At 40.4% G+C, this 15,864-nt stretch overlaps 1 protein-coding gene across 1 annotated transcript in view; it reads right to left on the bottom strand.

The window, feature by feature from the left end:
• Nucleotides 1-2,572: 2,572 nt before the first annotated feature.
• The window catches only part of clec19a (C-type lectin domain containing 19A), a 14,117-nt gene continuing 825 nt past the window's right edge, over nucleotides 2,573-15,864 (bottom strand). Inside the window, exons 3-6 of the mRNA XM_037544620.1 lie at nucleotides 10,109-10,286; nucleotides 7,311-7,404; nucleotides 3,533-3,665; nucleotides 2,573-3,427 (exon numbers count right to left, since the gene is read on the bottom strand). Coding sequence (XP_037400517.1) covers nucleotides 3,351-3,427; nucleotides 3,533-3,665; nucleotides 7,311-7,404; nucleotides 10,109-10,286 — 482 coding nt within the window. The 3' untranslated portion in view covers nucleotides 2,573-3,350. The remainder of the gene's footprint in view (nucleotides 3,428-3,532; nucleotides 3,666-7,310; nucleotides 7,405-10,108; nucleotides 10,287-15,864) is intronic.

Genomic DNA, 15,864 nt, shown 5'->3' with positions numbered 1-15,864 from the left:
AATGGCAAACCTGGAAGAAGAAACCCTGTGGGATACTGCGAGTCGTGACTCACTCGGTAAAGAGGTAGAAAAGTTCTAGTACTGTTTGGTCCATCAGGCCAGATGTGTGCATTTCATGATGATTAGACTAAAGAAGTGACTTGGGATAAGATCACATGCAGCGTTGTGTAAAAGTCAAAGACCGTCGTTTGGTTATTACATTTTCAGTCAGTACGACTAGTGAGTTATTACTTTTTCAGGTGATATTTGTAAGGGAATTCTACAGGGCAAAAAGACAAACAGCTTCAAATAAAAAACGAGCTGCAAATGCAGAAAACAGTAACATGGGCACTGCATTTTACAAACTACTGCAAACACAGAAAACTCATGCAACTTCAGAAATGCTGATAAACCAGCCACAACACAACAGAGGTGTTTCCGAAGGACACTCAAAGAGGATGGAGCCATTAAAAGCCAGTAAAAGTAAAGTTAGCTCTTATTTGAGCAGATTACTGACATCACTGTATTGTAAAGGGAATTAACAGAGTTTAACTGTGAATGTTAAACTAGTAAAACCAGATTAACCACCACAGCACAGCTACAACATGTCAGCACAGCTACATGTCAGATAGCAAACTAGCCAGCCAGGCTAACCATGAACCTGGGGTGTGAGAGTCTGAGTGTCTGTGGTCTGATCTACGTCTGTCTGAATTTCCATCATAGATATTCCATCCACTTTGAGCCCTTTGAGTCTTCCAGAAACATTTCCATTGTGTCGTGCCTCACTTCTGTTGTGTTGTGACTCACTTGCATTGTGTTATGACTGGCTTTGCAATGTTTCTGATGTTGTCTGTGTTTTCTTTATTTGCAGTGCATTTGTGAAATGTAGTTCAGGTGTAGTCATAGGTGTTTCTGTCCAAGCTTCCAGTGTGAGGGGGGCATTCAGACTTGGCAGGTTTGGTTAGATTAAAACAGACCCTGGTACGATTACTCTGTTAGTGCGGTTAGTTAGCAAGTGAGAAGGCTGCCATCTGAACTTTGGTGCACACCAGATAAGACCCTTTGAGCAGGTTGGTCTCAGTTTACTTCAAAGCGAACTCTGTTGGTTCTTTTAAAGTGTGAATGAAATAAAGACAAATCATGTATACAGACCTCACTTTTTTGGTTGTTGGAACAGACGAATGTCTGATGCTGTTTTGTCACATGCATGTGCTTTACCATCTCTTCATGACCTGCATCAGTGTAGAACGGAAAGTTCCCATTTTGAAACATGGCTGAGGCATGTTTGAAGTAATTATACATTTCTTTGGAGGCACATTTGACATACATAAATTATATTATGTATTAAGGATACAAGGTTTCTCCATTTTGTAAAAGCAGTGAGCCAATCGAGGCTGCTTCAGGGATCTCACCCTGCTTTGTGTGGGGCAAAAACTCAGAAACACAGGGAGCCTCATGGCTTATTGCTCTAATATCTCAAGACAGATAAAATGAGACATAAATAAAACCAAGGAGCCCAGACAGGAAGGAGAACAGCATGATTCATTAAGTTTGGTGGACATGATCACAGTTATTGTACATCATAAAATCTGCCCAACCTTTTACTCACATGACTTTTGTTTACATTTTTTGGTTCGGTGATAAATGTGTTCATGTGAATACTAAGCAAACCAGGAATTAATGCAACAGTGTATCGTTTTCTACTTTGGTTCATGCCAAGAGACCCAAACTACAAGTACAAGTGCTCCTTCGCTGCTGTGAAAGATGGTCTAAAACAGATGTGTCAAACTGGGGACCTTCTGGGCCAAAGTACTGTGGAGATCAGCATATACCCTCATCTAATTCACTGAACTCAGTTTATGAATGCCTTGCTAAGCTGATGAGTTAAATCAGGTGTGTTTAATGAGGCAGTGTGCTGAAGTCTGCAGTGTTTTGCCAGTGTTGTAAGGACCAAATCCTGATAGATGTGGTTTAAAAGTGAGACGTGTGATTACTTCAGAAAATGATCAACCAACTTTCTAAGACTAAACTTTGGAGGTGTGTCTGCATATTTCTTTGAGAAACTGAATGTCGGTCTTCTGAAAAGACTGGAAGCTGTAAATAGTTAAGAGTGGATAGTAAATACTGAAAAATAGATATTACACATATAATAAATGAAGAGTGACTTTTATAAGATACTGTACATGAATGTCTCCTGTAAAGTTGCCACAGCGACAATAACAAAGTCACTTTGAGATTACAACAGCATGACATTTGACAAGTAAGTGATCGATTAGCCATGCAGTTAGCATGATCCTAATTGTTGTAATAATTGCTTCCAGTACTTGTTAGCAACTTCCATCTCTGGTGTAAAACTACACTCTGAGAAATAAAGGTACTAAACTGTCACTGGAGCAGTGTCCCTCTTGTCATCCTCAAGGGTACATCTCAGCACCTTTAGTCAGGGAACATAACTGTACCATAATCACACCCAGTCTCATCTCCAGGCTTTTTATTTTGCTGTATTTCATTATAAAAAGGTACAAATATGTATGTCTCACCTGGAAAAATGTATTTAAGGTTCACAGTTGGACCTTAAAGTCACTGTTGTACCTTTGAGAGAACATTTACATTGTTTGTACCTTGATGAAGGAAAGATGTACCTGCACTGAACCTTTATTTCTAACAGTGTAAAGAAGCAAACACCTGACACCAAACATGTCTTGGCTGATTGTCTACATAAAGGGGAAACTTGTGCATATTTGCATTTTTGGCCATTAAAGACAGGAATGTCCCAGATGACTTAGAAAACAATGAGTGGCTTGGAAAATATTTCAGTTGTTTTATAAAAATGCAAGGGTTCCACAACAGTTACAATCTATTTGAATACAAGCAAATCATGTTGGCAGTGTTGGAGCAGCCAACTGGTTGTGGGTGGGGACTTCAAAAAACAAACACACAGTCCATGTCTTAGGTGTCCAGTGGCACTGCCCTAGTGTGGCAAGGCCAGCTAAACGCCTTACTCTGCCTTTTTAATGAGAACTGACTGCTTTAATCCCTCACAACATGCAAAACAACACCAGCATCAGTGTGGATAATCATCCAGCAGCTCCAGGAGAAAGAAACGAAGCTATGTTTCCAAAAGCAACTTTGCAGGGAGTGTGTGTGTGTGTGTGTGTGTGTGTGTGTGTGTATCATGATTCACTGGTATAAATGAGGCCCAGATGGATGGGGGACGTTGGCAGTGTGTTGAGTAGAGGGGAAGGGGCAGCTGGAGAGAGCCCAGTGACCGCAGGGACAGAGATGAGAGAAGAACCAGTTTTCTGTGACTGGGAGGCAACAGGATGTCACACGAACAAAACAAGCAAACTTAGCAAGCTGCTGGCAGGAGGCTAGTTATCCAGTATGGGGATCTTGCAGACAAACGGGAAGGCCTTGTCGCAGCTGTTGTCATTCCAGGACCTCAATGCTGTGAAGGATAAGGAACAGAAGGATGAGAACACTCCAGTTTGTCAACACATTGGCTGGGTTTCATAATGAGATAGTTTGCTTTAGAGGGATATGTCTGACTCACCACTGTTCTGTCTGTACCAGATCTCCACGCAGTCCTCCTCCTCAGGGATGCGATGAATGCCGTCATCTGGCTGGTTCCCGTCCCAGTAGCTGTACTCATACGGTGACCCATCTGTCCACTCCAGAGTGCCCTCCTGAATATGATAGTTGAGTAGGTTATTACTACAAGTGCGAGTGGATTCTAACTCCAAACGACCGCGTAAATTGTGTTTCTCCAGAATCTGTTCCGTTTTAGACTTTAGGCTTCTGATGCATTACACTAAAAATGGCTTCTTTATAGTGATGCCATAGAACAGGGTTCTCAATCCTTGGCTTGCATATCCACTGCACAGATTAGCTCCATCTAACACACTTGAATCAGGTAATAAAGGCTGTCAAGAGCATCTGAACATTAGAGTCGAACATTTTTAGCAAATAAGATGAGATTGTGAAGAAACTTTTTGAGAGATAAGATTAACCACCATACCAGGTGTCGGCAACCCAGATGTTAAGATCCATTTTGTCCTTTCCATAAAAATCAAACCATCTTCGGAGCCACAACATTTTATATCTATTTAACCATCTTGGCTGTAAATATGTTTCAGTATGTGCTAATGTCCTAGTATAGGCTAAAACTATAACAAACTTACTTTGCTCTGCTTTAAACTTTAGCTTAGCTATAGCTTCTTTTCTCACATCTCTGGCAGGAAACTTTTCCACAAAACTAGAACAATTTTTTGTAAAATGTCTCTCAATGTTCCACTTTTTACGACACTGAAGTTGCTTCTCACTCACCAGCTTCTTCTTCTGAGGAGCCAGAATGTAACTTCTGCACAATTTAAGGTGAAATAGGAAAATTCAAACGTGAAGCTTGTGAATGAGAAACTTCACCATTTATTGTTAAAACGGTGTTGAACAATTTTACTACTAACAAGGATTATTTCATAATGCTATAGAGCCACAACAGGGCAGTAAAAAAGCTGCATGTGGCTCTTTAGCCTGTTCTATACCAATGAAAGTTTTCCTAGAACTGTCCATCCAAGTTATAACTTTTTAGCAACCTTAATTTTTACAAGTGTGATCCAGTACTGATCACTAATTACATGACAAAGCATAGCATAATCTTACAGTACTTAAAAATGTTTAATGTAATGACACTGAACAAAAATATAAACACAACACTTTTGTTTTTCATGAGCTGAACTCTAGATCTAAGACTTTCTATGTCACAAAAGGCTTTTTTCTCTCAAATACTGTTCACAAATATGTCCAAATCTGTGTTAGTGAGCACTTCTCCTTTGCCTGAGTTAATCCAACCACCTCACAGGTGTGGCATATCAAGATGCTGATTAGACAGCATGATTATTGCACAGCTGGCCACACTAAAAGACCACTCTAAAAATGTGCAGTTTCATCACACAGCACAATGCCACAGATGTCCCAAGTTTTGAGGGAGCATGCAATTGGCATGCTGACTGCAGGAATGTCCGCCAGAGTTGCCTGTGAATTGAATGTTCATTTCTCTACCACAGCCTGTCTCCAAAGGCAGTCCTCCAAGATCGACGGCTCCTGCAAAAATCAGTTTGCATAACCAAAGTATTTCTGCACTGTCAGAAACTGTCTCAGGGAAGCTCATCTGCATGCTCATCATCCTCATCGGGGTCTGCACCTGACTGCAGTTCGTTGTTGTAACAGAGTTGAGTGGGCAAATGCTCACATTCAATGGTGTCTGGCACGTTGGAGAGGTGTTCTCTTCACGGATGAATCCCGGTTTTCACTGTACAAGGCAGACTGTGTGTATGGCGTCATGTGGGTGAGCGGTTTGCTGATGCCAACGTTGTGAATCGTTGTGAATCGAGTGGATCATGGTGGAGGTGGGGTTATGGTATGGGCAGGCGTATGTTATGGACAACAAACACAGGTGCATTTTATTGATGGCATTTTGAAAAAGAGCAAAGAGGTACTGTGACGAGATCCTGAGGCCCATTGTTGTACCATTCAATCTCCAGGGTGGATTTACAGGGGTATCCAGGGTTAGCAGAGCTACCCAGACATGCACAGAGCAAAAATACCACAGCATGGCAGCAGGACATCACACAGAACTAGCACATGGCAGCAAAGAGACTTTACAGACAAATGGTCTCAGTTCACAGATCTAACGAAGGTTTCATTTTACTTGACCGCTGGAGGAAATTCGCTTGCAAGTTCTACAAGCAGATCAGAGGCCTGGTTAAAGGCCCCAGGTTGTAAATTTGCCACGCAGGCCTGAGCTATGACCCAAAGCTGCAACAGGAATCCGGTTTGTTTATTTTCCACCAGCATGCATAACTGATTAAACATAGGTAGAATCCATATATCTGTTTCATGGGGTTTCCACTGAGAGGTTTTATAGGCTAGGCTTGGCCTTTTATAAGAAGCCTAAGATATCTGTTACACTTGTTTCAGTGGGGAGCCATTAGCAGATTTTATGGCTAAATGTAAATCCGGAATTACATTTCTTATTATTCTTATGTTAGATTTGTTATTGTTTTTCATTTAAGAATTTATTTTGAGATTTATTGCTGTTATTATTTAAGATTCTTTATTTTCTATTGTTATTTAAGCAGTTGTGAAGAAATGTGAGGGAAGTTAAGGAGCCACTTGAGCTAAGGGCAGTCCAAGAGCCTTCTTGCAGATCCTTACACACTTTTTCAAGCTCAAGCTTGACCGAAAAGGGAGACCAACTGCTGGACTACAACAGTGTCATTGTTGTGTCAGATAAAATGCCAAGACTCATGAAACGAGTCTACACTCGTGGATCTCAGTCTTCAAAGATCATAAAGGAAATAAATCCTTGAAGAGTGGGATTCATGCATGCTGATTTTGTTTTGTTACAGTTCATTTACATTTATGGCATTTGGTAGACACTGTTATCAAGAGCAACTTACAGTTTGATCATTACACACAGGTAGGTGAAGGTAGTGTTAGGAGTCTTGCCCAAGGACTCTTATTGGTATAGTATAGGGCGCTTGACCAGGTAGGGGATTGAATTCCAGTCTACAGTGTAGAAGGCAGCAGTGTTAACCACTACATAAGGGTTCGGCAACTTAAGGCTATTTCACTGCCCTGTTGTAGCAACAGAGTAGCATTAGATTTGTAAGTAAAACTAGAACAATCCTCCTTTGCAGTAAAATAAAGTTCTGCTGATCGTTCAACACAGTTTAACAATAAATGGTTAATGTAGAACTGCTTAACCCTGAAGGTTGGTGCACAGACTGCTGGTCAACATCTCACCTAGCTAATAGCTAACAAAAAGGCAAAAAGAGAGATTTAAGGCAAACCTAGATAATTTGGAGTCTAATGGACTTATTTGCATTTATAAGCTCTCAGCTGGTTTAACTAACTTTAGCTTCATAAATGAGAGGCATTTTATAAGAAACTGTTCAACTTTTCTAATTTTACTATTCTGATCTCCTGCTGGAGATATTCCTGGCTAATGCTGAGCTAATGCTTAAATCTGAGCAAAGTAAGTCTGCGTTTTCATTTATATTAGGTTTTTGAGACATACAGCCAAGATGGTTAAACGTTCCTTCAGTAAAATGGATGTGAAATGCTGTGGCTCCCAAGATGGTTAGACTTTTGTTTAAAACTTGACAAAATACCTCTTCTTAACATTTGGGTTGCGAACCTTGTGCGACACTATAGCAGCCTTTTCAACTTTTCCAACCAATTATTCCAACAATTCTTTACACCTTCCAACCACATTGCTGCCTGGGTAAAAGTTCAATATAACACAAACTAAGGCTTCACTTGATCTTTACCTGCCTCCTGTCATGCAGGCCGATCCAAATATCTGTCGGTATCCCTGGGACACGGCTGTTCACCAGATCATAAACAAACACATTCTCCTCCCAGCTGTGCAAAAAGAGAAGACAACTCATATTAGTAAACAGAGTTTTTCAAGTTTGAATGTTTTTCCCCTTTTCCCTCAGTGTAGTCATTTGGGCAGGTTATGATTGGTGTCCTAAGTTTGCTTCTTTAGCTTTAGACTAGAGGTAGGATGTTAACAATGTGGCTTACATGCAAGCTTACACCTGACCAATTACTGCAAAATGTTTGCAATTTTGCTAGTTATCACACTTTCCTCTAGTTGTCCAGTGTCTCTAATAGACTTGCTAATGTGGTTTCAGACACTGTATAACACTGTTACCTATTATAAAAATAAAACTATGTTACATGGTTAAAAACAGTAGTAAAGCCATACTAAACCTTAATTTTGTCTTTTATAAATAACAATTGAGCCAGCTGTGATTATTTAGGCATGTGGTTTGCACGATGTTGATAGTTGCAGAATAAGCTTTCATTACTTGTTAGCTACATTAACTTACATCACCAAGCTCAATTCAAAGTGTCGAATGCAGTGGTGTAAAGCACCGCACCTGGACTCTAGAGCAGTGGAGACGTCTTCCAGTGAAACGAACTCTTAAGAGAACTCCAAGAGATTTTGGACAATTTCATGCTCCCAACTTTGTGGGAACAGTTTGGGGATGGCCCCTTCCTATTCCAACATGACTGTGCACCAGTGCACAAAGCAAGGTCCATAAAGACACGGATGAATGAGTTTGGTCTGAAAGAACTTGACTGGCCTGCACAGAGTCCTGAGCTCAACCTGATAGAACACCTTGCGAGACAGGGCTTCTCGTCCAACATCAGTGTCTGACCTAACAAATGGGCTTCTGGAAAAATGGACAAAAATTCCCATAAACACAATCCTAAACCTTGTAGAAAGCCTTCTCAGAAGAGTTGACCGAAAATCAACGGGCCGAAATCATAATAAACCCTATGGATTAAGAATGGGATGTCACTCAAGTTCATATGCATGTGAAGGCAGACAAGTGAATACTTTTGGCAATATAGTGTACCTTATAAAATGAAGTTTATTCAAGTGTGCTATACATGTACTTTTACAGAAATATTGTATAAATAAATTATAAATATATATTTAACTTATACTTGTACTGCATATACTTGAATGTACTAGTACTTGTATATGCTTATACGTACACTTGTTTATACCTGTGGCTTGTACTTGTTATCATAATTTATAAAGTGAACTGTCATAAACTAAAAAATGATAAGTATATAACTAACAAACTTACAATATACCTATAAGTTCACTTTTAGGCCCAATCCCATTTCACCCCTCCCCCTACAACTTGGCCTTACCCTTCTGTTTTCCATGTTCACGTACAGGGGTAAAAAAAAAAAAATACGACAACAATCATCTTGTTTTAATGTCATTTCAATGTATTGTAATCCTTTTCTTCATTAATAAGCTTAAAAAGTTGCTATTGTTATGCTAATGTTTTGGTAGCGTGCTAGCCAAATTTCCTGTTCCACCTTAAATGGTGCAGCAGTTACATTCTAGTGCTTCAGGAGTCAGAACTGCTGTACCATTTAAGGTGGAGTGTGAGAATTCGAACAAGAAGCTGGCAAATAGCCTCATTTCACCAAAGAATTAGGGATGGGTGAAGTAATGTTTTTTTTATTTGAGGGTCCCATTTCATAAGTTAAGATTTCAACTGCTACCCCTTGTACCTCAGAAACCAGTACCACACTCAGAAACATGGGGTGGGGTAAAAATAAGAAATGGGATTGGGACTTAGTCTAGTTCACAATTTGGGTTTGCACAGACTAGTCAACTCGTAAACTTTACTGCTCAGTGATGACGCTTTAAGCTTGATGTCAACTAGTCCCTGTTCCTGTCATTATGACACGAACAAGGACAGCAAGTGAGGAGCCTGGTGATTTTGGGGTCTGTATCTTTGGTTCCCCAAATGATAGCAATGCGATCCAGGGCTCGTTCGAAAAAGCACTTCACGCTCTACTGGTCTGTGGAGTTTGGCTTCATCATGGATTTTTAAAGTAGGATTTTTTAAGATAGTTGTTCCAAAGAATTTACTTTCTCCTGTGGCTTCATTCAGGACATAATCGATTACTCAAAATTGTGTCCACTTTCATCACATTACTGTCAACTTTAAAAAGTCCTGAAACCTCTAGTTCACTATATAATTGCAGCACAAAAAAATACTTAGATGTAAACTAGTTGCATGCTCAAGGTTTTACTACTCTTATACCTAAAGAATATTTAAAGTATATTTTTATAAACTAAGAAGTGGACAAGTATTATATAAACTAATAGTTTGTCTGCTTTAGTAAACTAATAGTACAGTAGTAAACTAACAGTATAAATTAGTTTACTTGCATACTTCCAAGTATACTTTTATAAACTGAAAGTGGGCTAGAACTATACCTATAAGTTCACATATATAGTAATCTTATACATACTAGTTATATACTTGAAGCCCTTATAATGTAGTTCACTGTATAGTTGGAGTACAAAATAAAATTTGGATGTAAACTAGTTGTGTACTCAAAGTTTACCACTCTCACACCTAAAAAAAAAAGTGGGCCAATATAGTCCTAAGATGTATTGAAATAGTACATTTACAAGTGTAATGGTAGTACATAAATTATGCTTGGGAATTATACTTGAACTTTACATAATAAAATTACCTCTGTGTACTTTTTTCTGTAAGGCTTATGTGGATATTTTTACCTGTGGATGGAGGTGAGTTTGGCTGATCTGTGGCCATTGGAGAACTCAGCACAGTACAGATCAGCTTCAGCCCAAGTGCGATTTAGGGGGAAGAATCGGTAGCAGTGGCCCTCAAACTCTGTCCAGAAGAGCGGACAGGCCACTGGCTGGCTAGGATCAGGCAGCTGCAGAGGCAGTGCTGAGGACAAGGGAGGAAAAATGTTACTGGCAATAAACTGGACCACTAACCTTAGCACTGTTGGAGCTAGATTAGTTTAATCAGAAGATGTTGTGTAACATAGTGTGTGAGTTTCGGTTGGCCTCTTGAGTATCTGTGTAACTTACCTGAATCCCCACAGATGCAAGTGCAAATTAAAAGCTCAGATTCATACTGAATTAAAATCACTCCACAATTATTACCGTCAGACTGTAAAACCACACGCACTGCAGATTCATACTGGATTAAAATTGCTCCACAATTATTACGTTCAGACTGTAAATATAACGTGCAACCAGAAAGCAGACGCTCGCAGTTTGAAAACACAATTGAAGCTTTACTAGTAGAATCAAGGAGGATGAGAGTAGTCAGGTGACAGGCATGGGTAAACTGTGGGGAGCTCTTAAATCTACAAAACACAGCAGTGTAAGAATGGCAACCATAACAAACAAGGGCAAATCAGAGCAGAGTCCACAAAACAAGCGATGGGTCAAAACCATGAATCCAACAAACGAGGCAGAAGTACAAAAGCGCAAATGCAAAAAACAGACTCAAAGAGAAAACAGGAAGAAACTCAAAAAACACAATATACACCAGAAGGAAAAACACTCAGTAGTTTCACAAGGAAAACAATACTTCACAATTAGTATAAGCTAAAGCCTGGGCTTATGTACTAGTCTATCCAGTCATATGACAAATACACAGCTGTTAGTATTCAGGTGATCTTGAATGAAGGATAGGACGAGGATCGTTCTGGAGTCATGTGACTTTGCTGAGGAGTCTGGGTAAGGGAGCCCCTTATGAGGGTGGCCCCGGGACGCAGAGCAGGCTTTTCCAGATACTGGCTGTGGAAGTCTGCCATGAGACCAGGGTCCAATACATCCTTAGCCCGGCACCCAACACTGCTCCTCTGGACCATAACCTTCCCTGTCCACCAGATATCGCAACAGTCCACCCTGAACAGTGCTAGGGTCCCATTTATCACATCCGGTGGAGGTGGCGTGACATCCGGTGACACCTCGTCCAGTGGTCCTGCAACCGATCTTGAGACTCCTTGGGGGTAAATCTGACTCGGTCTCCAGCTTCATACACCAGAGTGCCACCTCTGTGCCTGTCTGCTTGTTCCTCTATGTGCCTGTGCTTCTCCTCCCAAACCCGTTCACTCCATTTCATCCATTCATCCACCGCTGGAACCTCCATCTCCAAACCGGTCCAAGGTACTAAGAGTGGTTGATAACCTAAAAAGCACTGAAATTAAGTCATTCCTGTAGTAGAACTGTTGTTTCTGGGGATAGAATGCATTTCAAGCTTTCTGACTCAGGGCTAACACTATTTTGCTGGTGTATTCTGGACAAAGTGTCGGCCTTGGTATTACGAGACTCAGGTCGATAAGTGATGTTAAAATTATAAATCAGGCAAAAAACAGGGACCATCGGGCTTGTTGAGCATTTAATCTCCTGGCATTTTGAAGATACTCTAAATTCTTATTGGTCAGTTATTACGGTAAAAGGATGGTTAGCTACCTTGAGCCAATATTTCCATTCTTCTAATGTTAATTTTACCGCTAATAATTCTCGATCCCCAATACCATAGTTCCTTTCAGCCAATGACAATTTGTGGGAATAAAATGCCATTGGATGCAATTTCTGAGGGGATCCTGTTCTCTGTGACAAGATGGCTCCTATGCCAGTCTCTGAGGTGTCCACTTCTACCACAAAATGTTGTGTGGGATCGGGATGTTTAAGGATGGGAGCCATGGTGAAAGGTGGTCTCTGTCTGCTTAGTCTACCGGATCTTTTGGGGAGATCCTTTGAGTAGAAGTAGAGTAGAAGAGGGGCGGCGATGGCACTGAAATTCCTAATAAATCTTCTATAGAAGATGGCGAATCCTAAAACCCTTTGCAGCTCATTACTCTGATCATTAATCATCACTCCGATTAATAATGACATATCCTAAGAAGTCCACAGATTCTAGATTAAATTTGCATTTCTCTCCCTTAACATACAAGTTGCTACAAACTTTTCAAAACTGTACAGACATGTTGCACATGAGTCTCCTGGTCTGGTGAGTAAATGAGAATGTCACCAAGATAGGTGATCACAGAGTTCCTTAACATGTCCCTCAGAACCTAATTTATGAAAGCCTGGAACACAGAATGGCATCACAAGGTATTCATAGTGTCCCCTAGTGGTCATGAACGCTGTCTTCCACTCATCCCCCTCTCTGACTCAGATAAGATTGTAAGCGCTTCTAAGGTTTAATTCAGTGAACACCTTAGCCCCCTTTAATTGTTTAAGGCCACCAGAACCAGGGGAAGAGGATAGCGATATGGCTTGGTGATCTGATTCAGAGCTCTGTAGTCTATGCAAGGATGCAGGGCTCCATCTTTTTTCTTAATAACGAAAAAACTAGAGGATACTGGGGATGTGGAAGGTCTAATAAACCCTTGTTCTAAAGCCTCCTGAATGTATACATCTAGTGCTTTTTGTTCTTCTTGGGTCAGAGGATACACTTGAGCCTTGGGAAAGGTAGGGTTTTCTACCATCTCGATAGCACAATCATAAGGTCTGTGTGGGGGTAACTTGGTTGCGTTCCCCTTATTAAAAACTTCTCTCAGGTCTATAAACTCAGGCATGAGTTTAAACGAGGCTTCATCATTGGGACTCTGTATAGAAGTGGACAAAACGGAGACTGCTGGAGGGGTAATACAAGAGAGTAAAAGCAGGAGTCTGACCACTTCATGATAGTGTGTTCTGACCAGCAAATCAAAGGATTATTTTTCTCTAGCCAGTGGAGTCCTAAGATCAGTTCAAATTCAGAGTGCTCTATAACTAGAAAAGAGTTTCTTTGTGCAGAGCACTGGTTTGTACAACTATAGGTTTGGTGATCTTGGAAATGGACCCCAGTCCAACGGGTTCTCCATCTAAGGCAGCAACCTTCAGAATGTTCTGAAGATTCTCCACTGAAACTTGCACTTATTCCATTATCCGGACATGGATGAAATTTCCCTCTGCTCCGGAATCTAGAAGGGCTGAAACACCAAGAGAATGGGATGACAGTCTATACTGGTAATGTAAGACACTTGGAAACCAACCCCTTTGTGGGAACACTCACCACATTACACTCCACGTACTGTCCAGGGGTCGGCACCTTGCTTTTTTGGGGCTTCACTTTGCAGTCCCTTATCTGATGTCCAGAGTTCCCACAGTACAAACATAGGTTGATTCTTAACCTACAAAAGTCCCTCTTCAGGTAACAGACAGAATGAATCACACTGCCTGCATTCTGTGACTTCGGTTGATTTGGGTATGCTTCTTATGCTAGATAGGACTCTTCTGGTGTTCCTGTCAGACTTGGGTTTACTGCGATGTTTCAACAGATGATCCAAATTAATGGCTAGATAAAGGAGTTGATCTAAAGTCAAATCATCGTCTTTACATGCAAGTTCACTCAGTAACTCAGGGTTGAATCTTTGTTTGAACATAACTAAGAGGGCTGCAACATTCCAGCCACTACTGGCTGCTAGAGTTCAAAATTCGAGAGAATAACCAACTACTGAATGATCTCCTTGCCAAAGTTTAGCGAGTAATTCCGCACTGATCTTTCCTTCATACGGATGGTCGAACATCATCTTGAATTCCCGAAGGAATTGGTCATATGACAAATTGTGAACCAGATTCCACCTTAAAGCTTTATCAGTTAGCCTTGACACAATGAAGGATATTTTTACCTGGTCATTACTAGCTGGGGAATTATCAAAGAAAACCAAACATTGAAGCAGAAATCCTCAGCATTTGTCAGGGTTACCTTTGAACTTATCTGGCTTACTAAGCGGAAAAGCAGCAAATGGGTTCGACACGGAGCCATTGGTGTAGCAGTGTTGACTTCAGGTTCCGTCAAGCTTAGTGTCTGGAGTTGACTACTTAGCCCTTTGACACTGGCAACTAGCTGAGCTAACTGGGAATATTGTTCAACTTGCTGGTGAGCTAGTGATTCCCATGAATGAGTTACTTCAGAAAGAACCTACTGATGTCTGCAGAGTATCTGTCTTTGCTCCATCAGAGCTTTTAAAAAGCCTCCAGGTCTGCCATCTGCGTATTTGGTGAAGTATTCTGTAACGTGCAACCAGAAAGCAGATGCTCGCAGTTTGAAAACACAATTTAAGCTTTACTTGTAGAACCAGGGAGGCAGAGAGTAGCCAGGAGACATGGGTCAGTTCCAGTAAACACAGCAGAGTAAGAATGGCGACCATAACAAACAAAGGCAAGTCAGAGTCCACAAAACAAGCGATTGGTCAAAACTATGAATCAAACTATGAAACAAACCAGGCAGAAGTACAAAAGGGCAAATAAAAAAAACAGAGTCAAAGAGAAAACAGACTGAAGGTCAAAAACCACAATATACACCATAAGGAAAACCACTCCGTAGTCTCACAAGGGAAACAATACTTCACAACCAGTATAAGCTAAAGCCTGGGCTTATATACTAGTCTAACCAGTCATACGACAAATACACAGCTGGAGATAGTTAGTATTCAGGTGATCTTGAACGATGACAGGAGGATGAAGACTGTTCTGGAGTCATGTGACTTTGCTGAGAAATCTGGGTAATCTAGGAGCGAGGGATTTAGCTCCGCCTCATGATTCCCCATGTGTATAATATACACATGAATGTGCACATTTTAATCAATCAAATTTTTTATTAGAGCAGAGTCTTCCAGCTCCAGTCTTGGAAAGCATAAGCTGTAGAGGGTCTTATAGCAAGGAGAACCACACAGAACCCTAGGATTTACATTCAATAACACAGACTGAGTTTGCATGTGCGCCTAGAAACTAAGAACAAAGAGTTTCTTTTCACTACATCTTTGTTTTAAATAGATGGTCACATGCTTTATGGAGGATTTGAGTTTTGCTAACTGAACTGAAACTAATCTGTAGCAGTTCCTCAAACGCACCCTAAGAAATTCAAAAAAAGAGAGAAAAGACATGCTATACGAGCACAGCGCTCAACCTATGTCACTAGAAATCTTTAAAGACATTGATTAGCAAAGAATCACACTTTAAAATCTCAATAATTCACATTTTTGCTGGCAAATAAACTGAAACACCTGAAGTGCAGTTGCTTTTATTGTTTTATTTGTGAGAGAAGTGAACATGGACTATTTTTTTTTTTTTTTTGCCAAAATGAGGTCACACAATTTTTCAGCACTCAATCATGCTACAGTCACTTATAACTACAGTAATGCTCACATTCATCAAAAACTTGAATAGTGTGTATTAACAAAGAACACTCAGTGGGACAGAGCCCTGGATTAAGCCTAAAAAATCAGGGCTAAAACTAATTTCCAGTAATGGAACATCACTGGAATAAAACATCCAAGACTAGGTAAAATCCAGGTCTATGAAAAAGCCCAATGAGAATTCTGTACTTAATAAAAAAACATATTCAGTAAACATTATTTAGATTCTTCTGCTGTGTAGTAAGACTCAGTGAAGTCTGAGAGGATGTGTATATTTTGTATATTTGATGATGTATATTTTGATGAAGAGTGTGGTGCATG

Source organism: Pygocentrus nattereri, chromosome 14 (genome assembly GCF_015220715.1).
Source record: "Pygocentrus nattereri isolate fPygNat1 chromosome 14, fPygNat1.pri, whole genome shotgun sequence".
NCBI classification, from domain to species: Eukaryota; Metazoa; Chordata; class Actinopteri; order Characiformes; family Serrasalmidae; genus Pygocentrus; species Pygocentrus nattereri.
This window is presented reverse-complemented; position numbering and strand designations above follow the sequence as displayed.